Raw genomic sequence first — 26925 nt, forward strand, 5'->3', positions numbered from 1 at the left:
TCTGAAAAATCAGGAACTCTGAGATGTGGCAGCAAACAACGTACTGCTTCCCAGGAACTGGGTGACTTGAACTAGGCTTCACTCAGTAGTGGTTCTCCTTTGCTGTCTGTCCTTCAAGTTACAGTGCATATGTTCAGACTCAATCAGATGATTAGCAGCTTAGACACTGAAAGTGCATACTCTAGAAATGACCTCTACTTATCTTGAGGATTTAATCGTTCTATGAACCAGAATCAAGATCCTTATGAAATAAACAGAAAACCTTTAGGAAACAGTTTAAATCTTGAATGAGTACTGTATGAAAACAGAAACAGTTCAATCAGTTCAATGTTCTAATGCTCCTGATACACCGCTGACACCGCTGAGGCCACCTGGTGAGTTGCTACAAAAGAGAAACAATGAGAACAGAAGAAGATTGATGGTCCCAAACCATGCTACTTTCTGTTTCCTTTCATGATGATAGAGTTGGTGCCACTTGTCTGATTTGACCCTGAGACCTTGGCCTCTAGTTTCTAGTTACTTTTCCCCCCTTTCCCTCATTTTGATTCTTCACAGTGTGCTGGTGCTTTATATGCTGCAATTGCATGCTCTTCCCTTTCCCAACATCCAAGGCCTTTTATAATCTGACCCTTCTCTGCCTTGTCTCTTACTTCTCTTAAGCACACATGTGCTCTTCCTGCCTCAAGCTACTGCTGACTGCGGTGCCTGTCTTGCTTTCTGGGGCACTCACCTGACACTTAGCTTGTGATATTAAGCTGATTATTCCACATTGTGGGAAGAGAACCTCTCCTTTCTTACATCTTCATGCTTAACACAATTGTGAAGTAGAAAAGTGCCCCGTGTTTGATCATGGTAGTTGGACGCAGAAAAGGGCTCATGATAGGCTAGCTGTCTTCAAGCCAATGAAAAGCTTGGCATTATTATAGAAATGTCCCATGGCTCAGGATCCAGTTTGATAACTTGCAAAAGACTAATGTATATAGTAGTGACTATCAGTTAATTTATTCACTACCAGCCTTATTCATCTCCTTTCCTCACCTCAAATCAGAAAATAAACCTCCTGAGATCAAAACAGAAACTCTCTACTAAATATTAATTAATGGACAAACCCTGTCAATATTTTAGTTTCAAATCTTGCTCAAAACTGACCCCATCCCCTTGCAGATACATTTACACTCCTAACTTCACCTTGCACACATTTCTTCAGATTTAGCAAAATGCAATTTAGTCCACTTAAGAAAGAACTCTTAACTTTCATATCTGCCTTTGAGTTTGTATCCAGTCAGTCTGATTATAGTTCGAGTTCTCAAACATTTTAGTTATAAAATCTCTTGGTTCAATCCAATAGGTGTTTAGAACACATGCATTGTATATGGGTTTTACTATCAGAGCCCCGATCTTCTTCCCGAGTTCTTAGGGTGAGGCATCCTGCTGTTATTCCCCTAGGCCATCTTCAGTGACACACTTTGAACTTGGCCCTGAGGTGGCAGGAGTGGGCACTGCTGTTTCAAGTCCTGAATACACCTGAATATATGTTTGTACGGACCTTCCCTCCTATCAGAGATCTGGCCATCCTCCAGACCCTGGCGCATTTGGTTTTGCCGAATCTTTCGACAAGATCTTTTGGAGCCAGGTTTATCCTTCTCAGGGTGATGGCGAAACTGCAGTGTTCCTTTAAGGCACGAATCAAGGAAGGGAGCGAGTGTGAGCTTTGTGGACTCAGCCCCAGGCTGCAGTCTGGGGCCCAATTAGCAATGAGCTAAGCAGGGTTTTTGTTTAGCTTAGCAACCGCCTGCGCGGTCCCGGGGGCCCGTTGGGGTATCTCTGGCGGGCGGAGGCCCAGATTAACCTCCAGCCCGCGGTGGCGCTGGGCGGCTGCGGCACGTCGCCTCCGTGGGCTTCCAGACCTTTGGCCCTCGGAGGGTCTCGAAGCACCTCCCGAGAGTGAGGCAGAGAAGGGGCTGCTCCCCACAGAGGGTGGCCGCCGCCCGCAGTCTCAGCACTCCGCAGGCGGGCCAGGCTGTCGGGGAAGGTCAGTGGAAAGCCGAGCCGGGCTGAGCGCCGGGAGAGGCTCCTCGGCCGGGAGAGAGCGCCAGAGGCCCCCTAGGCTCGGCGTGGGACGCGGACCGCAGGACGCGCGCCCCAGCCCGGGACAGCCCGGGTCCGACCCCTGAGGGCGGCGGTGGATGGAGCCCGGCAGCCCGGCTTCCTGTGGTCTGGAGGTCCAGGCAGCAGCGGGGACAGCATCTCCAAGGCTGGGACATGAAGGTCGCTGTGTTGGACCTGGGGTCTCTCTTTGCCAAAATCTTCAAGACCCCGACGGCGCCCCCTGCGGTCCCCTCGCCGGCCACCGCCTCCAGCCCCTCGGGAGCCGCGGCCAGCGCACGGCGGGCGGGCTCCAGCGCGGGCGCCTCGCCTAGCATGGCCGAGACCCTGACCTCCTTCCCCTTCCCCTTCCCCGCGCGGGCGCCCGACTCCCCCTCGGCCTCCAGGGAGCCGCCCGCCTCGCTCCAGCCCGCGCTCACCGCCTCTCACCCCAGGGTCTCGGGCGCGAGCCGCGCGGCGGAAGCGGCAGGGACGCCCCTCTCGCTGCCCAGCAGCCCCCGCACCGCCGGAGCTCAGCCCCTGCCCCCAGCCCCCGGCAGCAGCGGCTACGGCGTTGCGGGTCCCCCCGCGCACGCCGTGGCCTCCGCGCGGCGGTCCGCGGGCGCAGGCGGGGTCTGCGCGGCGCTGCCGTCGATCCCCGGCGCCGCGGGCAGCCGCAGTGCCGCCGCGAGCCCACGGAACGCCCGCCAGCCTGGCCCCGGCGAGCGAGAGCCCGGCGCTTGGATGCCTCCCGGGCCCGGCCCCAAGACTCTGTTCTTCACCCTGCCGGACATCGGCGAGGAGTGGGCCTCGGACAGCGACTCGGAGGGCGGCGGAGAAGCGTGAGTAGCAGCGGGGTCCCTGTCGGTTGGGGTTGGGACGCCTCTGCTCCCCCGGCACAGCCACCTCGCCCCGCGCAGGGGAGAAAACCGCGCTATTGGCAGTAACTTCCACTGCGTTACGGGGCACCCCCCTTGCACTTCCCCCGAGTCCTTATCGCTCGGCTCCCTGCGCCTTTTGGAAACACGGGGCGACGTGCTTTTGCTCAACTTTGTCAAGGATAATCCTCTCTTGCTTCTCAGCAGAGAGGGAGGCCAAGCAGGGCTTGAAGGAAAGGACGGAATTTGGTTTCTCTTCTAACTGAAGCGTTCGTTCAGATCGTTTGATACCCTGCTTTCCTTAGGGACTTGGAGAGGAGGCCTCCGGTCCCTTTCTCTCGTGCAGAATATGCTCGATGTGCAGCCTCACCGAGCACACTCGTTGGCAGCTACGATTTTGAGACGCGGTGAGACACACGGTGCTTCCCTACTTTTCAAAGATCAGCCACAACCCTTATCCCAAATGGCATGGGTTTTCTTTGTGTGACATCTCATTAACTTACATATGTACACCATCGTCTGATACACGTGGGATTTGTAAGGCTCAGGACACTTGTGATCATACACCCTAGAGCTTCTGAGCTATTGTCATAGTGCGCTGAGGTACTACAGAAACGCTGACTGATTTCACTGGGGACTGGGGAACCCTGTCCTCAACACACACACACACACACACACACACACACACACACACACACACGACCCTCTCACCATCGACAGCAGTGATGAAAACATTCATCTAAAAACATGCAGTTTAGAATTAAGGTGAATTTTATTTTTTTTAAGATTTTATTTATTTGTTTGACAGAGATCACAATAAGGCAGAGAGGCAGGCAGAGGGGCGAGGATGGGGGTGTGGGAAGCAGGCTCCCTGCTGAGCAGAGATCCAGATGTGGGCCTCCATCCCAGGACCCTGGGATAATGACCTGAGCCGAAAGCAGAGGCTTTAACCCCGGAGCCACCCTGACGCCCCGATTTTATTTTTTTAATGAGCAGAACATACAGCTAACCTTGGGTGGGTACAGAAATGTTCAGCCTTCCGAATCCTGCAAAAGAATAGTGAAATGGTCAAAGGCGGACCAGAGGGGCCCATTGACAGATGGAAATTTCTACATTATAATCTATCTAAGGAAGGACCATCCTGCTGGCCCCGAAACTCTTCCCCACCTCTTCCTCCCCTCTCCCAGCCCCATCCCCCAAAGGGACAGGAGAACTTTTGCATTAAAATGGATTCTAACCCTTTCACAATTTAAATAAATGCATTTTCACAATACTGCGTGACATTCACCTCTGGGCAAAGGTGAACAAATGACTTTAGGGTTGTTTCTTTTTATTTAAAACAACAGAGTAAGAAATACATTAATCAACTGATTTTTCTGGAAGGAAAATCAATTGCATTTGGATAAGTGGTTAGAATACCTATCCTGAGAAATTAGGCCTTTGTTATTGGCTACTGGCCCTGAACACTTGAGCAGTTAATGTTTTATGAGCAAACAGTTCAACACCCTGACTTTAAACTCTAGGCTTAGTGCTTTATACAAACAGACCCCCGGACACTCATGGTGGCCGGGGACAGAACTGATGCTGGTCTCCATTTTCAAGCATCTTAGTCTGTTTCTATTGTCCTAAAAATTTTAATAGGCACATTTTGAATGACACTATTTGGCATTATATACAGAAATGACTTCTGCATTAGTAAGTGTATCCACTTTTACTGAAACTACAGGCATTGAATTTTAGATAACTGCTATGAGAAATAATATGCATAGATATGTGCATAATCTTTCTAATTAGGTGTGTTCACACTCTCCTGGGACATCAGACAGCCCTCTGAGTGTACCATTTTTCTTTTGTAGATACACAAATCCTCATATCCCCCTCCTTTCACACCTCATTCCTTTTTCATTTATAAAGTTTATCAAGGGACAAGGAGAAAGGAGGAAAGTATTAAGCTGCTTTTTCCTTTATTACATACAGACCTTTTGCTCCTTAAAGGATATTTTTTTCCCTCCTGGATTTCTGGGTTGGCTATAACACTGAATAAAGATTCATCATTCAATGATGGATTTACGTTGTACTAATACAACTTCCCCTGCCATTGTATAGATAGCTGCCAGGAATTACTAGCCTGCTTGATTAAAACAGAGTTAATTAGAGATATTAAAATAGAGTATTTGGTTTTGTAAACCCCAGGGACGTGAGTCAGTGGGGGTAGTTAATGCAGGAGTAGGAAGAAAAAAGCATAGGTAGAGAGAGTATGGAGACTTGGAAACAACTGGAAATAAACCTTTGGGAAACACGAATCCAATGGCAAGACCATGACACTCACTTACAAAGCAAAATCCTCATTCACAGTTTCTATTTCTTTGAAGAAAACCCATGTGTTGTACATTCTGATTCTATACTATTCTATGAAAACTAAAAATAGTGAAATTAATTGGAGTGGGAAGGTATGCAAACTTTCGATTCTGGGTCTTTTTTCTTTTCTTTTTTCTTTCTTTCTTTCTTTCTTTCTTTCTTTCTTTCTTTCTTTCTTTCTTTTTTTACTACACTGCTGTCTAGCAGCATGAATTTTGATCTCTGAACCGTGGATTCAATAAATGAATGCCAGAAGCAAGGCTTGCTCTTTGCATTCCCTGGGGCACACTGGCTGCCACATCTGAAGCAGAGGTAGAGGATACCGAGTTTCCTTCCTCTCCTCGCCTTCTCGCACTCCCAGATGCGTGATCCCACACTTTTTGTCTTCACCCTCACTTCCCCAGGCCCTTCTGCCTTTCCTTTACACCTTGTACCTCACTCACACTCATTCAGTCTCACCCACACACCACACTGCCTTTTTCTGCTTCTGAGCTACACAATAACCGCCTTGTGAGATGTAAATGTAAAATGAAAAACAATTTTATTAACTTTTATGGGTAATTGCCTAAAAACCTAGAGGCAATTTAAATGTCTTTCCTTAAGAATAATTGCTGTCTTGGGTCTTTCTGTTTCGTTGTCTTAGAGTTTCCCCAAAGTTAGTAATGTTTTCTGCTGGGACTTTGCATTTCCACAGGGATGAACAGTGAGCTCAGTAGACTATTATCAAATGACTATTACTTTCTATTATACTCTTATGACCATTACCTTTATTAAAAATACTAGTAGCTTGAGTTAGTTATGCACGTAGTTGCTTAATTGTCTAGCATTTGCTTCAACCCAAGAAAACAATTTTATTTTTACTGTCTTCTGCAATCGTTTTTTATGCTTTAAATTATCTTCCTTGCTTTGTTATATTTAAAAAATCTCAAAAATCATATTTGAACTAATAATTATGTGTTCTGCTATGTATTTAAAGAACACCTTTTGATATTTTTTTCTAATGTAGTAGCTAATATGTGGTATTAGTGGTATTGGTAGGTGCTAGGTACATAAAACCAATCCCATAATGTGGATATAAAATCTTGATAGTTCTGAAATCATACTAGTTAATTTAAATTAGGATTGGGTTTGAAGTCTGATTGACTTCAATCAAATCCCACTTGATAATTTTTCTGAGAATACCAAGAATAGAATAGTAGTTAAGTATTCACCTTCCTTGTCTTTAAGCCTTGCCTTTTCATCCCTAAAATGGGCATTAATAATAATACTGAGTCAAAGAGATACCGTAAGCATTACAAGTGATGATATATGCAAACATCTCCCATTGGTGTCGGGGACATAAATACTCAATAAGCAGCTAATTACCTTTGGCTCATAATTATCATTTAGTATCTATTTATTTATCACCCACCATCAGCATTCTTTGTATAAAATACAGTTTATTGCTATGATCTTCAGTAAATATTAACATATGATTTTTCAAAGCATAGCTGTTAACATGTATGTATAAAATATCTCTTCCATTTAAGACCCATACAGAGCTCAATCTTCTGAATGATTGGAGCAATAACTAGAAATAAATCTTATCCTCAAAGGGTAAGAAAAATAAGATGGACACTCAGAGCCCATGAGCCCGTAGTTAGGGGAGAAGGTGCCTGTAGATAATGGGAAGGGAATTTGAGTCCTAAAGAATGGGTCAAGTTGGGGCACATAGAGAATTGGGATTTGGAAGGACATTTCAGGAGACTAAAACTGTGTGAGCAAATCATGGAGGCACAAAACTCTGTCACATAAGGAGTTCAATTTGTTAGGAGCACAGTGTTTGTGAAAAGCCATTAGGAGAAAACCCGGGGAGAGGCTTGGACACCAGACTCTGTTTAGTAAACCCTGGAGAGGCCACTAAATGTTTTTAGACAGAGAAGTGGCATAAACTAGACTGAGCTCTAGAAGGATTAAGCTAATGCACAGGAGAGTGTAAGCCCAGAAATAGTAGAAGTCTCTGGCAGTAAAACCCTTGAGTGGTACGAGGGTCTGGGATGCAGATGATAAAAATAAAGATACTGGGATGACCAATATCACTAGAATGGCAACGCCTTGGTACAGCTGAAGGAAGCAAGGAGAGACGAAGATCGTTTTACATGGCTGCGAGGAGAATGCCATTAATAAAGTGGGAACACAGAAGTGGGATCATGGGGTAGATGAGGAATTCACTTTGGGATGCACATTGAGTTGAAATCTTAGGAAAACAACTGAAGAAGGTGTCAGGCAGAGAGCCTGACATTCGTGAGTGGAACCTGGGAAAAAGATTAAGGACTGGGAATATAAATATGGCAGCTTTCCATATGCAGTTGATGGAGAATATGTACAGCAGTTACATATTACAGTGTAACAGCACCTTACAGCCTCTGCAAGATAAAGTGTTCTTTTTTGTTGTTGCTGGGTGTTTAAAGATCTTCTAAAATTAGAGGTGTTTCTTCTCTGTGCTAGAGTAGCGTTTCTCAATATGTGTCCCATCCGTCACCTGTTCCCAATCCATGACAAGATAACAACAGGGTCGGGGCACCTGGGTGGCTCAGTAGGTTAAAGCCTCTGCCTTTGGCTCGGGTCATGATCCCAGGGTCCTGGGATCGAGCCCCCCATCGGGCTCTCTGCTCAGCGGGGAGCCTGCTTCCCTTCCTCTCTCTCTCTCTGCCTACTTGTGATCTCTGTCTGTCAAATAAATAAATAAATAAATAATCTTTTTAAAAAAAGATAAGTACAGGGAGTAAGAGTAAGTATTTAGAAACTTCTATAGCAATTGACTGAGTAACTTAATGGCTATTGGCTTATAACAAAACATTTCTGTTTGGTGCATCTTTTTTTTTTCCCCATTTCATTTTCTAGCTAATTGATTTTTATTATGCTTTGACAATATTTATCCACAAAGAATTGGAAAAATATTTTTTAAATAGTCTGACACTGCACAATAGTTTGAGAAGCACTGAGGCAGACTTGACTTAAATACCTTTAGACCACAAGGGGCAAAATATTTCAGGACACCAAGAGAGAAGAGACCAGCCAAGTGATTCTACTGTCTTTTTACTCTCCCTAAAATACAGGGCTAAGCAACATTCAGAGCGCCCTCTGGTTAAAGATGATCTTCTTTCTGTTGCTCAAATGATCTAGACCTGCAGACATGCTCTATTCACAATATCTTTGGGAGCTGGGTCCCCAGGGTACAACCTGTAGCCAAGAGTGGACTGCTCAGTAGAGGGTTTTCTCATATTCTTGGTTTTTTTGTTTGTTTGTTTTTTGAAGTTTTAATCCAAAGGCTATGTCTACCATGACTCTCATAACTCAGTTACAACCCTTGATGGCAATTTGTCTCATAAAGCATAACTTGCAAACACAGATACTTTCAGAACAAGAGCAACTTTTGACCCAAAATTTGCAAACACAATATGCTTTCTTCTCTTGTTGCCCATCTGTCCTCTTTGGGAACAGTCCTTTGCTTGGGATGAAAGAGATGATCATAATGTATTAATCTCTTCTGAATCCCATAGAGAAGAAGCATGTCACAGTGAGGACACTGATCTTATGCCCCCTGAGGCTATTTTCCCGTATTTTAAATTTAATTTCTATTTGAGACTCACATTTAATTTCCATTTGAGGTTCTGCCAAAGTGGTAGAAACTAAAACTCCATTGTCTGGGATTTCCCTCATCTTTTTCTTAGGCTTGAGCTGGGGGGTGGTTGCGGGTGTCTAATACGGGACCAGGATATTCAGTGGCAGGGAAGGAGCCCGCTTGTTTGTTGATGACCTCTATTCTTGCTGAACCCCCTGAAATGTCCACAGTCTCATTTTATCCTTCTGTATAACCCAGGTCCCATGCACATATCCACCAAGCCTCTTCAAGTTAGGGCTCTGTCCCTTATTTCTGTGGTACCCATGAGAGCCCCAGGGGTCAACCTGTTCCTCTCATACCAGCATTCTCCATTATAGGACTTCCAAGAAGATGACAGTCCACACCACATAGCCTTTCTTTTCTCCAGGATCCTCACGCCAGCTCTCCTGAAGGATCAGGGCACAGGTCCTCTCTGATCCCTTACCCTACCTAGATCCTCGGGAACACCTCTAGGAACTCCTGGTGCTGAATGCCTGATTCAAGGACCCACCAGTTCATGGGAATGAGAAAAGACGTTCTTCCTCCGCTGGGCCCATTACTGCACTGTAGTGGAAATCAAGCACTAAATCAAGGGCTGGCTAGATTTCAAACCTACCTCCTGGTTTTGCGCCTTCTCTAGGGCACAGTGTCTCTGATGGCCTATTTTGCTTTGTATTGGCCACTCAAGTCCACGTCCTCATTTCCTAATCTCCCTAAGGTTCCCTTCTCTGAGACAGAAGATCTGACTCACAGAATCTTCCCATTCTAGGGAATCTGTTTCTCTTCTGAGTGTTAGGAAGAACCTCCCCGATGTATGTTTTTCCCTAAATCTTTTATTAGGTTAAAAGTCCATACCAATCTTGTAAGTTCAGGCTTTAATAAACACACACACACACACACACACACACACACACACACACATAAAAATCAAAGAAGGGGAACCCTGCTGCATTTGTTTTCTGAAGCAATAAGCAAAAAAGTTTTGGATTATGCAGTATGAGAGGGAACAAAGGAACATGAAAACACTAGGGAAAAAAATCAGTTGAAATAAATTTAAAAATACTTCACATGAGGACACTTTTCCATTCACCAGAGTAGTATGGATATTTGTTTAATTCAACAACAGCTGAACCACACACTTCTTGAATATAATTTTCCAATCTGTAGGCAAACATTTTGCTTTATTCCAAAAAACTATCTGAATGTTCTTTGGTCCTAGGAATACTAGGTATTTTACATATACATATTAAATAGGACATGACTCAAAATACTTTGTACTATCCACTAAATAAATGAATAAATATTATTCATTAAGTATGCATTGAAAAAAACTTTTTAAATGATGTTTTATTCTTGAGAGGTAGAAATAGTCAACAAAGACCGCATGTTTCATAAAGCACAGAAATTAAATAAAGCTTTTGAAATGAGTAAATATCCAATTGTGAACTTGGAAAAGAAGTGAATGGTCTTTGGCAATGACAAGAAAAACAGTCAAGCCAAACATTTCCCTAATTTTATTTAATAAACAGATTATTAAGGCTAAATAAATTAAGTAAAATAAAGAACTAAATAAAATGTTCTTTTCATATGCACATAGACAAGTATATTCTTCTTAGGAACATTGTCATCTCAAATTTATTGTAATGGCAGTAATAAAGATGAAAACAAACTCCAACTTGGAAGATCACAAGTTACATTAGGTTTTTAATGCTAATAATTAAATTTCAGAGAGTGTCACTAGATAACTGGAAGGTTAAAATGAGGACTTCTTTTCAAATGAAACATTTAATTCAAATTTCTTCCATTCATCTGTGAAGACTTAGAAGCCATTTATGTACATCGAAGATTCATTAAAATCTAGTTGAATTAAACGTCTCCATGGAAGAAAGTGAGCCCCTTCCCCTTAAAATCCAGTAATTTCATTGCTAAATTAATGCATAAAGATAAATCCTAGGGAACTTTAATTTTATATATAAAACATATTTTAAAGAAGCAGGTGATATATTCTCTAGAAAAAGTCTACCTTAGTCAGACTTTTGCTTTACCCACTAGTTTTAACATTTTTATGAGCCTGTTGATATATGAGCATTCCTCAAATATGTGTTATTCTGCAAAGCCAAGATTTTTAGCATTGGAAACAACAGCTGGTATTTCCAAGTCTACTAGGTACCAAGTGCTGCATGCATGTTTTATAGACGTTATCATGAATCCCCAAAACAAACATACAAGGTAGGAATTTTATTTCCACTTTACTGATAAAGAAATTGAGGTTCAGAAAGGAACAGAAATTATTTACTTGCCCATGGCTAGTGGGTGGAAAATGTGACATTCATATCCAGGCAGTCATAACCAAGTGTTTTTTAATGAGTTGTTGAAGACGGTAAGGAGGATAAAAATCTATTTCTATGTATTTGGTAATATTTTCCCTGGAACAAATGGACTCTAAGAAATTTTACCCTTTCCAAAAATAAATCTGAAAAATAATTATGTTAATAAGCAATCTAAGACTATCTTTCTTAGAATAATACTTCTAGTAATACTGGTAAGGGGACAAAATTTAGGGCTTAGTTTTGTCCATTTTGAAGTGCAGATTAAAAAATAACTTTTATCTCAAAGCCATGACTTCTTTAAAATGAAACATTAGTTTTATCAACTGTCTTCTCTTTTATTATATATATTGTTCTTATAAATTATTTCATATATATTTAATAGCAAATCAAATATTTTATTCATACTTGTAAGGCAGATAATTGGCAGGCATTGTCTTACTAGTAAAAATGGAGAAGCAGCAATTAGATACTAGGCCCTTGCTAGGGGAAAGGGTATACCTTCACATTAGCATTTTCTTAATTAGGTGTTTCACTTAAGGGTTTAGAAGAAGGCTTATAATTAAATATTGACCGCTGTAATCCTTGCCAGGCACTTATATTCATGTTTATCTAATGAATTTTTTTCTTTCACATAACAATTTAACATGTTGGATCTTGTTTATTGATTCCCAACACAATGATATAATTTTGAGTACCTAAAAAAATCAAATAATGAGGTATTTATTTTAAAGATTCACTAGAGTGACAATTTTTAAATTAATCATTAACTTCAATTCCTTACAATGAAATTTCTTTTTATGAAGCACATTGAAATTACATTGAAGAAAACCATGGGACCCTGTTTCAGATATAAAAGAAATATTAATGACAGTTGCTGAATTCCAAACATATATTGAGCCTATCCTCACACGCTTCCCCACACATACACACTGTCTAGTTTGAGGCTATAAAACTGAATCTTGCAGGTGTCATCCTCCCACCAGCTCTTATCTCTGTCCTTGTTTTCCCTTCTGACTTGATTGCCCTTCTGCTTCTACTCCTTTGTCTTCACTTGGTGGTGGAGTTTAACTTTGGATTCAGTGAGAAAATTTGGTGCTTAATGTAGCCCTCCAAACTCCCAGAAACCTGGCTTAAGCTTGCTCTTTACAAATGAGCAATGGGTCACACTTCTGTGGTGATTTTGACCTGGTTTTCCACTTCAGAACCACTGAGGAGGCTTGCTGAAGAGTGGAATGATCTTCTGCAGGGATAAAGTTGTCTTGTGAGTCAGTTACGAATAATGTGGTGGCACAATTTTTTCAGAGGCAAAAATACCAGTTTGTGTGATTCTCTGAGAATCCTTCCTTCCCCATGAGACAGCAGTGTGCTGGAGTTGATTGAAATGGCTGGCAGGAGCCAATTATGTTCATCTCTTTCCTGCTCCACGCTGAGTGGCACCCCAGTGGTGGCTGATCACTGGCCAAGGAGGGAGAATTCACACCCTGCAAATCTGCAAACACCTCACATCAGAGAGCTGGTTTACCAGCACACCACTGCTAATGAGTATAAGATATTTACTTCCAAAGTCATCCTGCGATGACAGGTAGATTAGAACAAAGGATGTTTTTAGCAATAGCTTATGAATATACTGAGAATGGTTGTCTCTTATGAACATTTAAAAGAGATGTTGGGAGCTCTGCCCTTCAGAGGTCACAGAGCTGGATAGTAGATAGGCGGTCCCTGTCAAGGAGGGGCTCTCAACCTTGAAACCGTTTCCTCCACATTAATGGATGACATTTTTATGTGTGAGACATGTTTTCATGCACAGTTGTTCATGTAATCCCTTACTCTCCCCATAAACAAGAATATGAAATGATAGTCTTGAAAGCACTCTATTTTGTAATGCACATTGTTGAAAAATTAGTCTCAAATATGTGGTTCATAGCTCACAATGACGATGGAAGTTAAGGACCATGATTTGAGGTGATACATGGATGAGAAGAAATTGTTCCCTGCAGGAGGACTCAGAATAGTTTTCTGTCTTGAAGACTGACTCAGCTAAATGTTATCAAACACAAAACAAAACAAAAGCAAACAAAGGAACTCTTCGTGAAACATCTTAGCACACAATACATTTTCCTCCTTGCAATGAGGAAAATGTGTTTTTGAGTTTATTATAGCCAAGGATTGAGCTCTGCTTATTGGAAATATGTCTGTTATGTTTCAGAGCTCACAATTTTTGTGAATTCAAGGTCAATATTCGGTTTAGGATTAGAATGTTTATTTTTATTATTTAATGCACTTCAGCTGCTCATTGGTTTAATGCTGACACTTTAAATTTAGCATCATGTGCGCGCGTGCGCGCGCGTGTGTGTGTCTAGTGTGTGTACTCTAAATACACTTCTAACCCATCTACTTGTCCCCGTTGGAAACCTCTGTTGTTGCCTTATGCTGACCATGAAGCAGGATGCAACTGTTTTTACCATAAAACGTTTCTGAATTCTTTCTCATTAAGGCATTAAGGGAAAATGTATATTTTGCTGAAGATTCTCCTGGGAGATGAATGGTGATTTATATCACGCATTGTACGATATTTTTCTACAAAAATTCCCTTAGTTCTACTTCCAGCAATAGCAGACTAGACTGTGTCAGACCACCCACCACTTGATACAGCTAGGAAGGCTGGACAATAAACAACGACATAAACAAAAACACTCAGAGAGTTAGAGTAAACTGGAAAAGGATCAGCACTAAAGAGACTGAAACCCAGTTTTAAATCTTCTTAATTACTGATTAACATGATTTGGGATTGCTAGAGCCCCGTAGCCCCATCTGCCAGGAGAAGCAAATGTAATCCTCTCTGAATTTAGCTATAAGCAACAACTTTATATTGTTTACCAAAGAAACAGTTTACATATAAGAATACAGAAATACTGAATATAATTGTATGGATGGCATGTTTGTACATGTAAATGCTAATGAAAAGAAACCTGGTGTAGCTTTCATAATATCAGACCAAGTAAATTTTAAAATAAAAAGCATGAATGGAGATAACAAGGGCCATTTTATAAATATAAAAGGGCCACTTTATTAGAAGATATGAAAATTCTAAATTTAGAGGCACCGGTAATTTCAAAAATATATAAAGTGTGTCTATTTTTGACAGACCTGGAACACTTAATATCTGCTGCTAAGTTTTCTCTACCAGTGCAAGAAAAAAGTGTTCTGCTTTCTGATTGTGGCAGCAAAGATTAAATGGGGGAAATACAAGAATTACCAAATATGGGGTGGAGATAAATTTTACAACTCAGAAATAACCTTGTAGATCATGAAAAGTGTATTCTACACCAAGAAACAGGAGCCTAAAATTTGAGTTTGTGAGAACAAAAATCTATGTATTTATAGCAACGATTGACAGAAAGAACAAAATAAGCAAATCTAAAATCATAATGAAAGATTTTAACATACCTTTCACAGCAATTGATAGAAAATATACAGAAAACAGCAATTATTATACAACACTGTTTACAGTAATATATAATAATTACTTTAAAGGACACAAAACTTGTTATAAAGCCACATTAATACATAAAGTATATTATTGGTGCAAAGACAGACAAATGGGCCAGTGGAATGTAATAAAGAAGTCAAATGCTGTCTTGTAAGTATATGAATGTATATTGTGGCAAAGTGGGCTTTGCAAATATTGGTGAAAGGTGGTCTTTTCAATAAATGGTGCAAAATCAGTTGTACATCCTTAAAGAAGTAAAAGAAACTTAATCACCTGTGCCATATTTTACACAAAAAAGTCAATTTCAAGTGAATTGTAGATCTCAGTATGAAAGGAAACACAATGACACTTCTAGAAGAAAGCATAGGAGATGATCTTTATGTCTTGGGTAGGCAAAGATCTATTAAATAGGACCAAAAAATGCTAACCAGAAAGAAAAGATTGGCATATTACATGATAGTAAAATTAAGAAGTTCAGTTAATCAAAAGAGACCCCTAACTGGAAAGCTTTTATTTACCCCAAGAAAGCTTTGTAAGGCCAGCGGGGCCTATAATTGCAATTCATTATTGGAAAGGAGGCCCTTTGGAATTTGTGAGTTGAGTTTAGCTTCTGTTTTGCTTTATCATCTCTATAAAACGTCGGAAGACAGCAGGGCGCCTGGGTGGCTCAGTGGGTTAAAGCCTCTGCTTTCGGCTCAGGTCATGATCCCGGGGTGTTGGGATGGAGCCCCACATCAGGCTCTCCGCTCAGCGGGGAGCCTGCTTCCCTTCCTCTCTCTCTGCCTGCCTCTCTGCCAACTTGTGATCTCTGTCAAATAAATAATAAAATCTTAAAAAAAAAAAAAAACATTAAAAAAAAAGTCAGAAGACAAAAACCTAAAGGGTTTCAGATTCAGACTTAGAAACACAGGGATGCCTGGGTGGTTCAGGCAGTCAAGTGCCAGACTCTTCATTTTGGCTCAGGTTGTGGTCTCAGGGTCCTGAGATCGAGCCTTGCGTCAGGGTTCACCCTCAGCAGGGAGCCTGCTGAAGGTTCTCTCTCTCTCCCTCTCTCTTTGCCCTTCCCCCCATCCCCACTCTCAAATACATAAATAAATTAAAAAAAAAAAAAAAAAGACCTAGAAACAGATAAACAATATTTCCTCAGCAGAGACTTGGTAATATTAATTATTTGACAAATTATGTTGGTACAATATCATTTTCCAGTTCATGCTGCATTTTTAATGAAGGGCAAATCTTTACAGACCTATTATCCATTTCAGTAAATTAAGCCATCTGTGTTGATAAAAACCTTGTTTCAAAACCAAGAATTACTGAACTTCATGGAATTTATGATGTTCTTGATGGTAAGACACTTTATTATTTCACATGCCACAGAAAAGAAAAATGTTGTCAATTATACTATAATACAATGCTTTCCCATAAATTAGAATTCTAATTTTATTCTTATTGTAGTACATCTTTTAGGTTTAACCAAGCTGCATTTTTAAAACCATAAATTGCTCTTCTGCCAATATAAAAAGGAAAATATAAGCTAAATAAGTTCTTCAAAGTTCTTAACATTCAAAGACTAACTCTTCTGAATTTGTTTTCCACTCAACATTGTCAAGGCCTTAGTTTTTCCATATTTCCATATTTCCAGAACATTTCCATATTTCCATATTTTCTATGCCATTAAAACATAGATGAGACAGTATTTTATTTTTATTTTTTTAAGATTTTATTTATTTGGGGCACCTGGGTGGCTCAGTGGGTTAAGCCGCTGCCTTCGGCTCAGGTCATGATCTCAGGGTCCTGGGATCGAGTCCCACATCGGGCTCTCTGCTCAGCAAGAAGCCTGCTTCCCCCCCTCTCTCTCTCTCTGCCTGCCTCTCCGTCTACTTGTGATCTCTCTCTGTCAAATAAATAAATAAAATCTTTAAAAAAAAAAGATTTTATTTATTTAACAGAGGAAGAGATCACAAGTAGTCAGAGAAGCAGGCAGAGAGAGAGGAGGAAGCAGGCTCCCCGCTGAGCGGAGAGCCTGATGTGGCGCTCGATCCCAGGACCCCGAGATCATGACCCGAGCCAAAGGCAGAGGCTTAACCCACTGAGCCACTCAGGCGCCCCTGAGACAGTGTTTTAAATATGAATCCAGTAAAGTATAAAAAGCTCTTGGTGTTGGGCTCTTTTTCTTTTTTTTTTTTTTTTTTTTTTTAAGATTTTATTTATTTCTTTGAGAGGGAGAGACAGCAGAGTGAGTGAAAGAGAGAGAGCGAGCAGCACGGTGAGGGGAGAGGGGTGAGGCGGAGGGACAGGGAGAAGCAGCCTCCCGCTGATGCAGGGCTGGATTCCAGGACCTTGAGATCATGACCTGAGGGGAAGGCGGGTGCTTAACTGACTGAGCCACCCAGGTGCCCCTGGGACTGGGCTCCTACTCTGGCTTTGCAGTTAGTAACATAGAGCAAGCCTATACTTGACCCTGCTTATGGAGCATGAACAAAGACATCTGATTCAAGACAGCTCCAAGTCCTCCCTAAGGCATTGATTGTTAAAGTTTACATAAGTGCTTCTGTATTGTCTCAAGATTTCCTTCTTAAGTCACTAAGACCCATTATGCAGGTTGGAAGGTGATCTCTTTTTTTTTTAATGTGGTAAAATATATATAACATAAAATGTCCTTTTTTAACCACTTTTTTTTTTTTTTTTAAAGAGAGAAACAGCAGGCTGGAGCTGGGACAGGGTGGGCAGAGGGAGAGGGAAAGAGAATCCCAAGCAGGCTCCATGCCCAACATGGAGCCTAATGTAGGGCTCGATCTCACAACCCTGAAATCATGAGCTGAGCCAAAATCAAGAGTTGGACGCCTAACCAACTGAGCCACCCAGGCATCCTTCATTTTCACCATTTTTAAGTGTGTAATTCAATGACATCAGTTTCATTCACAGTAGTATGCAACCATTCATCTTCATAACTTTCTCATCATTACAAATAGAAATTCTGCAGCTATGAAACAAGAGCTCTCCATTCCTCTGTTCCCCCAGCCTTTGGCCGTCACCATGCTACTTTCTGTCTCTATGAAACTGATTACTGTAGACATCTCCGGGAAGCAGAGTCATATACTATTGGTCCTTGGTGTTGGGTTGATTTCACTGATCATATCATTAAGGTCCATCCATGTTGTAGCGTGTGTCAGAATTTCACTCTTTTTTAAGGCTCAATTGTATTTAATTGTAAGCATAGAACACATTCTGTTTATCTGTTCATATGTTGATGAATATTTGGGTCATTTCCAGCTTTTGGCTAGTGCAAATGATGCTGTCATGAATAATAGTGCCAAGTATCTGCCAGAGTCCCTACTTTCAGTCCTTGGGGTGTTTACCTAGACATGGAATTGCTGCATCATACAGTAATTCTGTTTCATTTTGTAAGGAACCACCAGACTGGTTTCCATAGTAGCTGCGCCATTTACATTCCCACCAGCAATACAAGGGTTCCAATTCCTCTGCATCCTCTCCAACACATGTCATGTTCTCTTCTTTTGGATAACTATCATCCTAATGAGTGTGACATGGGAAGCTAATCTTTTTTATGGTTCACGACAAGGATTTTCTGTTTGCTGCCTGGCTGGCCATCGTAAGATGCTATTGGTGATACACAACCCAACCTCAGAGATTCAATGTGAGCAATTCTGGTTTTTATTTTTTTACTTTAGTGACTTTTCAGGTTGGCAGTTTTTAAAGACTATTTTTGAGCAGTTTGAAGTTCACAACAAAACTGAGTGACAGTGAAGATATTTTTGCATATACCCCCTGTGCCTTCCCTATGATCAACATCTCCCACCAGAGCTGGATATTGGTTATGAATGATAAACGTACATCACTATCACCCCACATCTGTAGTTTACATTAGGGTTCAGCCTTGACATTGTATATTGTATGAGTTTAGATAAACGTATGACATGTATCTACCATTGTAGTACCACATAGAATATTTCCACTGCCCTAAGGATTCTCTGTGCTCTGTTCATCACTTCCTCTCCGTAACTCTTGGCGAACACTGATCTTTTGACTTCCTTCATATTTTGCCATTTTCAGAATGTTGTATATTTGGAATCATACCATAGGTAGGCTTTTCAGATTGTTTCTTTCACTTAGTAATATGAATTTAAGTTTCCTCTCTGCCCTTTCATAGCTTGATAGCTCATTTCTTTTTAGAGCTGAATATTTCATTGTCTGGAAGTAGCTCAGTTTATTTATTCCCTGACCTATTGAAGGTAGGTGGCTTGGTTTTGCCTCCAAGTTTTGGCGATTATGAATAAAGCTGCTATAAACCTCTGTGTGCAGGTTTTGTGCAGACATAAGTTCTCACTCCTTTGGGTAAATTCCAACAAGTGTGATTACTGGATTGTATTGTGAGAGTATGTTTAGGGGGCACCTGGGTGGCTCAGTGGGTTGAGCATCGGATTCCTGGTTTTGGCTTAGGTCATGATCTCCTGTTTGTGGGATCCAGCCTCTTGCGTTTGGACCTGTGCTCAGTGCAACGTCTGCTTCAGATTCTTTCTCCCTCTCCTTCTGCCCCTCCCTGCTCCTCATTCTCTCTCTCAAATAAATAAATAAATAATTTTTTTTTTTTAAAGAGTAGGTTTGGTTTTGTAAGAAACTGCTGAACTGTCTTCCAAAGTGGATGTACCATTTTCCTTTCCCACCAGCTATAAAAGAGTTCCTGTTGCTCTACTCCTTACCAGCATTTGATGTTGTCAGTGTTGGGTGTTGGATTTTATCAAATTCATTTTATGAATCTATGGATATAATCATGTGATCTTTGGTTGGTCTGTTGATATGATTGATTACATTAATTGATTTTTGTGTGTTAAACAAGCCTTGCATACCTAGGATTACTCTTCCTTGGTTGTGGTATATAATTCTTTTTACACATTGTGGATTCAATTTACTAATAATTTGTGGAGGATTTTTGCATTTATCTTCATGGGAGATATTGGTCTATAGTTTTCTTGTAATGTCTGTCTAGTTTTGGTATTATGTGGTCCACATAGAATGAGTTAGGAAGTATTTCCTTTGCTTTTATCCTCTGAAAGAGATTTAGAGAATTGGTACAATTTCTTCCTTACATGTTTGGTAGTATTTACCAGTGAGCCCACTTGGGCCTGGTGCTTTCTGTTTTGGAAAGTTTTTAATTGATTTAATTTCTTTAATAGATTTAAGTGGCCTATCCAAATGATCTCTTTCTTCTTGTGTGAGTTTTGGCAGATTGTGTTTTCCCAGCATTGGTATGTCCCATCTAGATTATCAAATTTGTGAGCACTGATTTGTTCAGAATATTCCTTCATTAAACTTCTAATGTCCAGGGACGCCTGGGTGGCTCAGTTGGTGGACGACTGCCTTCGGCTCAGGTCATGATCCCAGAGTCCCGGGATCAAGTTCCGCATCAGGCTTCCAGCTCCACAGGGAGTCTGCTTCTCTCTATGACCTTCTCCTCGCTCATGCTCTCTCTCACTGTGTCTCTCTCAAATAAATAAATAAAATCTTAAAAAAAAAAAAAAACTTTATAATGTCCGTGGTTATTTGTAGTGATAGTCCCTCCTTCATTTCTGACTTCAATAATTTGTCTCCTTCTCTCTCTTTTTCTGGCTAGAGGCTTTTTGATTTTTATTAAGCTTTTCAAATTTTTTGGTTTCATTGGTTTTCTCTATTAAGTTTCCTGTTTTCAGTTTTTCTGATTTCTGCTCTAATTTTTATTATCTCTTTTCTTCTGCTTACTTTGCATTTCATTTGCTCTTCTTTTTCTGGTGTCCTAAGGTCGGAGATTGATTTTAGATTTTCTTTTTTAATATATTCATTCAATGCTATAATTTCCCTTTAAGCACTGTTTTTGCTGTATCCCACAAATTTTTACAGCAAAATCACTAACTAAAAACACAAAATGCAAAACAACAACAACAACAAAACAAACCATGGCATTAAACAGACTACAAAGAGGGTACTTCATAGTGTTAGAGCAAAACTGAGAAGGGAAATGCTGCTTTGTTCCACCTCAGCTGAGAACGTGCAATTCAGACAACTCAGGTTTTTTGCTGCTCTGCGCATGTCTTTGAATAAGTGTGAAAGCACCCTGAGTATTAATTTTGGAATTACAAATAAATTTTAGCAAGTAGGTGAATTCACAAATACGGAATCCATAAATAATGAAGATCAACTGTATTTTAATATTTTAATGACATCAAATGAAACTGAAACTTATAATAGTGATCTAGCAATTATTACCAAGTCTTCATTTTCTGCTCCACTAATTAAAAGAATGAGTGAAATTAAACATTAAAAACACTCTTTTGAAAACTTTGACTACATTGATTCTGCATTGGGGGAAAATAAACTCTTCATAGAATATATGTAGGTAGTTTTTTTCACTTTGAAAGTCTGATGAATTCGTTTTTTTTTTTTTAAGATTTTATTTATTTATTTGACAGAGAGAGAGAGAGAGATCACAAGTAGGCAGAGCAGCAGGCAGAGACAGAAAGGGAAGCAGGCTCCCTGCTGAGCAGAGATCCCGATGCGGAGCTCGATCCCAGGACCCTGAGATCATGATCTGAGCCGAAGGCAGAGGCTTAACCCACTGAGCCACCCAGGTGCCCCTGATGAATTCTTTATAAAAATATTTATAAGACATTTTTCAGGGCGCCTGGGTGGCTCAGCGGGTTAAGCCTCTGCCTTCGGCTCAGATCATGATCTCAGGGTCCTGGGATCAAGTCCCACATCGGGCTCTCTGCTCAGCAGGAAGCCTGCTTCCCTCTCTCTCTCTCTCTGCCTGCCTCTCCGTCTACTTGTGATCTCTCTCTGTCAAATAAATAAATAAAATCTTTTAAAATTAAAAAAAAAGACATTTTTCAGATTCTTTGTCTCTTCTATCACTTTCTACTATAATAGTATGGTAAAGTTAATATTTAAAAGTAAGAAAAAAATACGGATTACAGAATGTTATTAAATCCATTTATCCAGTGTATTAGGTTGATGGATAAAATTTCTGGTTTTCTGATTCAAACAGTACATGACTGACAATTTCATATGCTCTTACCCAAAAATTGTTGTCCTTAATAGACTGCAGCACTAATTTAGAAATTGCTGGATTTCTAAATAACCAATTTAGGTGTTTTGTTTTGAATAAAATACAAATTCTGTATCTTATATATATAGCCTATCAACCTCATAGATTACTTAGGACTTTCTAAGTGTTTTATAGTCTTCATATTGAAAGTCTAATAATTTTTCCCTCTGTTACTCTTTTCAGATGCAACATTCCTCTAAATTTAAAACCTTTTCTATATGCTTTGTTAAATGTAGTGTGCTTGAGCTCCTCCAAATCTTTCATAGAGGGCTTGTGAGGGGTAGGCCATGCATAAAAGACTGAAGTGGGGCATTGAATAAGCTTTGTCTTCAGTAGCTTAAATCAGAATGTTAGCTCTGTCATGTCATTGACTTCTTTGTGCCTCAATTTGCCAATCTACAAAATGGTTCTAAAAGTATTTCCTCTTCAAAGAATTCATTGTGAAACTTAAATGCACTAACTCGTTTCGAGTGCTTTAAAGCAGGGATGGGGATGTGGTTAGTCTTCAGGAAATGTTATCGAATGTTAATATAGAACATGTTTGGTATATCCAAAGAGAGGTCCATAGAACATCTTTATGAGAGAAGGAACTTCAACAGAAAGCTGCAAATTAGATCAGAGATGAATCTTAGAAAGGACAAACTTTTGAACTCGGACTAGACAGATCTGGAAAAAACTGTTTGTCCTCGATAATTCACTTATATTGCTCACCCTCAGTTTTCTTCTCTGTACTTAAAACAACACCCATCACGGTGTTGTTAAGGTTTAGAAGTAAGTGAAGTCGGTCCCCGAGCCTATTTGCTACCAAAGTGTTGGCGCTCCATGGACAGACAATGTTAGTGTCTTGATATTTTCTGTCAGCTGTGCATACTAGATATCGTGCACTGCAGTAGTGATGTTTGATCCAAACAGTATTCCATATCTGCGCTGGAAAGAAACTTCACTAAATCCTAAACCTTGCAAAAAGACATACATGGTATTAAAATCCACCTGGGCATGTTCTTCAGTATTAAAAATGGGAAAGATTGACATCTAGTGGCACTCTAGTGGGATCACAGCAAACATTTCAATCCTAAAGGAGTCAGATAATGTAGTTATATTTTGCTTTACATAGTTTGTTCTTAGAAAAAATTTATATAAAACATTTCTGTTGCTATTTAATATCTGATATAACTTACTGTAGTTTATTATAATTCTTATAAATTTTATTTTATAAATTTGATTATAAATTTTCTTATAAATTTTATTACCTAGGTAATTTTTTTACCTAGGTAATTCTTATAAATTTTATTACCTAGGTAATTTTTTTTCATTTTTACGTTAAATAATGTATTAATTTTAGGGGCGCCTGGGTGACTCAGTTCGTTAAGTGTCCAACTCTTGGTTTCAACTCAGGTCATGATCTCAGGATTGTGAGAATGAGCTCCACATTGCCCAACATGGAGCCAAGCATGGAGCCTGCATAAGATTCTCTCTCTCCCTCTCTATCTGCCCCTTTCCACCTGCCACTCCTTCTTTCTCTCAAAAAAAAAAAAGTATATATATACATATATATACATGCACACATATATGTGTATATATATATATAAATTCTACATTTTTTTCTATAATTTTCTATAAGCTATGGACTTCACAGTTTACCTAACACAGCATAAGATTATTATACTCTTCACATTAAAATAATAAAACATAATATTGCTTTATTGGTCTTCTTATAAAGTAGTTATTAACTTGTGAAATATATTTAAATGTGTAGAATAGTTTATTGCATGCATTTTTAAAATAGACTTTATTCTAGAACAGTTTTATGTACAGAAAAGTTGCTCCCTATTAACATCTTATACTAGAATAGTTCATTTGTCACAAATAATGAACCATAATTGATGCATTATTCTTAACTAAAATTCACATTTCATTCCAATTTCACCAGTGTATTAGGCCGGGATTCTCCAGAGAAACAGAATAGGATGCATCTTTATGTCTACATCTGCTCCTGTATTTATACATTTATACGGAAAGATGTATTTTGAGAGAGAGAGAGTGAGTGATTTATCTTAAGGAATTGGCTCACATGATATTGGAGGCTTGATAAGTCTAAATTCTGCAGGGTAGGTTGGCAGGCTGGGGACCTCGGGGAAGAGTCACAGTTTGAGTCCAAAGGCAGTCTGTTTGCAGAATTCCTTCTTGTTTAAGAAAGTCATCCTTATCTTTGTTCTCTTAAAAGCTTCAACTGATTGGACAAGGCCCACCCATGTTATGGAGGATTATCTACTTTATTCAAAGTCCACTGATTTAAAGTTAGCCATTACAACCAATTTTTCCCCAATGTCCTTCTTCTGTTCCAGGATCCTATCCAGGATACCACATTATATTTAATCATCATGTCTCCTTAGTATTCTCTGGTTTGAGACAGTTTCTCAGACCTTTCTTGTTTTGACCACTTTGAGAATTTGAAGAGTACAGTATTTTATAGAATGTTTCTCAATTAGAAGTTGTCTTACGTTTTTATCATGATTAGACTGCGATTATGGGTTTCTGGGAGGAAGACCACAGAGATGAAGTGACATTATCTTCATATCTTCTTCAGGACATGCTGTCATCATGACTCATCACTAATGATGTTGGCCTTGATCCCCTGGCTGAGGGAGTGCTTGTCAGGTTTCTCCCCTATAAAGTCGTCTTGCCCCCTTTTTGTACTCTACTCTTTGGAATCAAGCCCACACTCAAGGCTGAAGCCAGGAGGTGTTAAGCTCCATCTCCTAAAAGAAGGGGCAACTACATAATTTGTTTATAATTCATTCGTAAGAGATTCACCTCTTTCCCTCCATTTATTGATTTGTTCATTCGCTTATTTATATCAGTATGTACTCACAGATATTTATTTTGCTCCTTGGACTATAATTCAATACCACATTATTTATTTTGTTACTCAAATTATTTTTCTTAAGATGTTATTTATTTATTTGAGAGAGAGCATGAGAGGAGAGAGTTCAGCAGGAGAAGCAGACTCCCCGCCGAGCAGGGAGCCCGATGTGGGACTCAATCCTGGGACTCCAGGATCATGACCTGAGCCGAAGGCAGTCGCTTAACCAACTGAGCCACCCAGGCGCCCCTGTTACTCAAATTATTTCAGCTTTAGCTATCCAGGGCTCTTTCAGGTTGGTTCCTGAGTCCCTCTGACATGCCCCCACTCTTTTGTAGGTTTTGAGTACTTCCTTATTTTCTGGCATTATGAATGCTCCAGGTATATTTTTGTATTTTCCCTGCCCCAGCCCTGGAATCATCTTTCTCCAAGGAACCCTAGCTCCTCCTATTGGAGAATGGTACTAGAAACCAAGATCTAGGTGCTAGGTGCGTTCATTGCTGCAGGGGACAGCTCTGTGGTGGAGAAAGAAAATACATGTGTATCTACATGTATATATTTGCAAAACGAGGACACAGTTCTGATGATCACAGTTTCCGTTTGCATGCTACCTGTGCAAAGGCAAGGCTGCCTGCACTGGATAAATACAAAAGTCTATATACAACATTTGTAATTGCAACTGCGTAAGAATGAAATGAACCCAAGTGAACTCTCCACTCACTTTTCCTTTTAAACTCTCACTGGAAGTAACTCAGTGTTTGGAGAGCTGAAAGGGGGAATGCTTTAAGTTACAATGTTTTATGCATTCACATGCACTCCTGAAAAATCATTAAATTCATGCAACTCTACAAGGAAGAGAATAATATAAGACTTGTTTTTGACAATGTATGCTCAGAGAATCATTACCAGCTCAGGATTCCCTGGCTTGAGCAAGGCAAAGCCAGAATTTCCAATCAGATCAATTTTTAGACAATTTAAATATTGCTTGTAACTATTGCTATATCCTTAAATGACTAATAGATTTTCAGAGGGTGATCACATGTACAATTTCACTTCATCCTAATGAAGTCTCCAAAATCGGCTAAGGCAGATCCTGATATCCTTATTGTAGGAATTGAGGTCTCCTATTTAATTCCTGTCATTATTGATCCCAAGCCCCCTGCGCGCATTAGAATATAAAACAGTCAAACAAGAATGCAGAAATCGCTTTTTACTTCCAGTTTTCAATTATGGTTTAAGTAATCAATAAAGGATGAAAATTGTATGTACTAAGTACAAATAACATTGTACATTGAGAAAAATGTTTTTCTTTTATAAATCATATTCAAATGTATAATATCTTTAGTTTTTTTAATGAATTTTTTTCTGCTATGTATATTTCAGTGTATCTTCAAGGATAAACTGACAGAATCAGTAGCTTTCAGTTCTGATGTGCAGTTAAGCCTCTAACTGTGTGTTGATGATTTTTTTGATAACTACATAGAATATGTGTGTGTTTAGAAGAGAATACATACATATTCTCATATACATGTGTGTATGTATGTATGTTTCTATCTATCTATCTCACAGTTTCAGGCCTGGCTAAGAATGATGGAGTCTTAAAATGTTTAAGCCAAATTAAAAATAAAAGTCAAGGGATTTTATTCTCTTGGGCTACTGTCCAGTACAAAAGTCACTAGCCACATGTAGTGAATAAGCACTTGAAATGTGGCTCGTCCTAATTGGGATGTGCTGTAAGTTTGAAATACACACCGGATTTCAAAGAGAGTGTCCCCCCAAAAGTATTTAAAATATCCTAATTATTTTATATTGATTACATGTTGAAATGATAATATTTTAGATCTATTGGATTAAATAAAGTATTAAAATTAATTTCAACTATTTTAACTTGATTAATGTAGACACAAGAAAATTTACAAATATGTGTGTGGCTCCCATTATATCTCTTCTGGAGCACACCACCCTAGACCAATCCAGTGGGAGGATCCTATGATTCACTTCTCTAAATCAGTGTTGCTTTGGGTTTTGAAATTTGAGAGAAGAGAGATATGCACTAGAGAAGGAACTGTCCAATTTTTGAGCAGATTTCATAAGAAATGTAAGAGCCAGGACATGTTAGGTTTGGAAAGTAAGCTGTTTCAACCTCACAGTCTCTCTGAGCAAAATTAAGAAATGACCT

The 26925-nt window shown here is 39.8% G+C and overlaps 1 protein-coding gene across 3 annotated transcripts in view; it reads left to right on the plus strand.

Moving 5' to 3' along the window:
* Positions 1-1779: 1779 nt before the first annotated feature.
* Positions 1780-26925, plus strand: part of FAM149A (family with sequence similarity 149 member A) — a 56819-nt gene continuing 31673 nt past the window's right edge. For 2 of the 3 annotated variants that reach the window (XM_047715317.1, XM_047715328.1), the window contains exons 1-2: positions 1780-2927; positions 3269-3370. In XM_047715317.1, the coding sequence (XP_047571273.1) occupies positions 2263-2927; positions 3269-3370 (767 nt within the window). In that variant the 5' untranslated portion in view covers positions 1780-2262. The remainder of the gene's footprint in view (positions 2928-3268; positions 3371-26925) is intronic. The other variant, XM_047715337.1, reaches the window with a different exon arrangement.

The sequence above is a fragment of the Lutra lutra genome, chromosome 2, assembly GCF_902655055.1.
Source record: "Lutra lutra chromosome 2, mLutLut1.2, whole genome shotgun sequence".
In the NCBI taxonomy this organism is placed as follows: domain Eukaryota; kingdom Metazoa; phylum Chordata; class Mammalia; order Carnivora; family Mustelidae; genus Lutra; species Lutra lutra.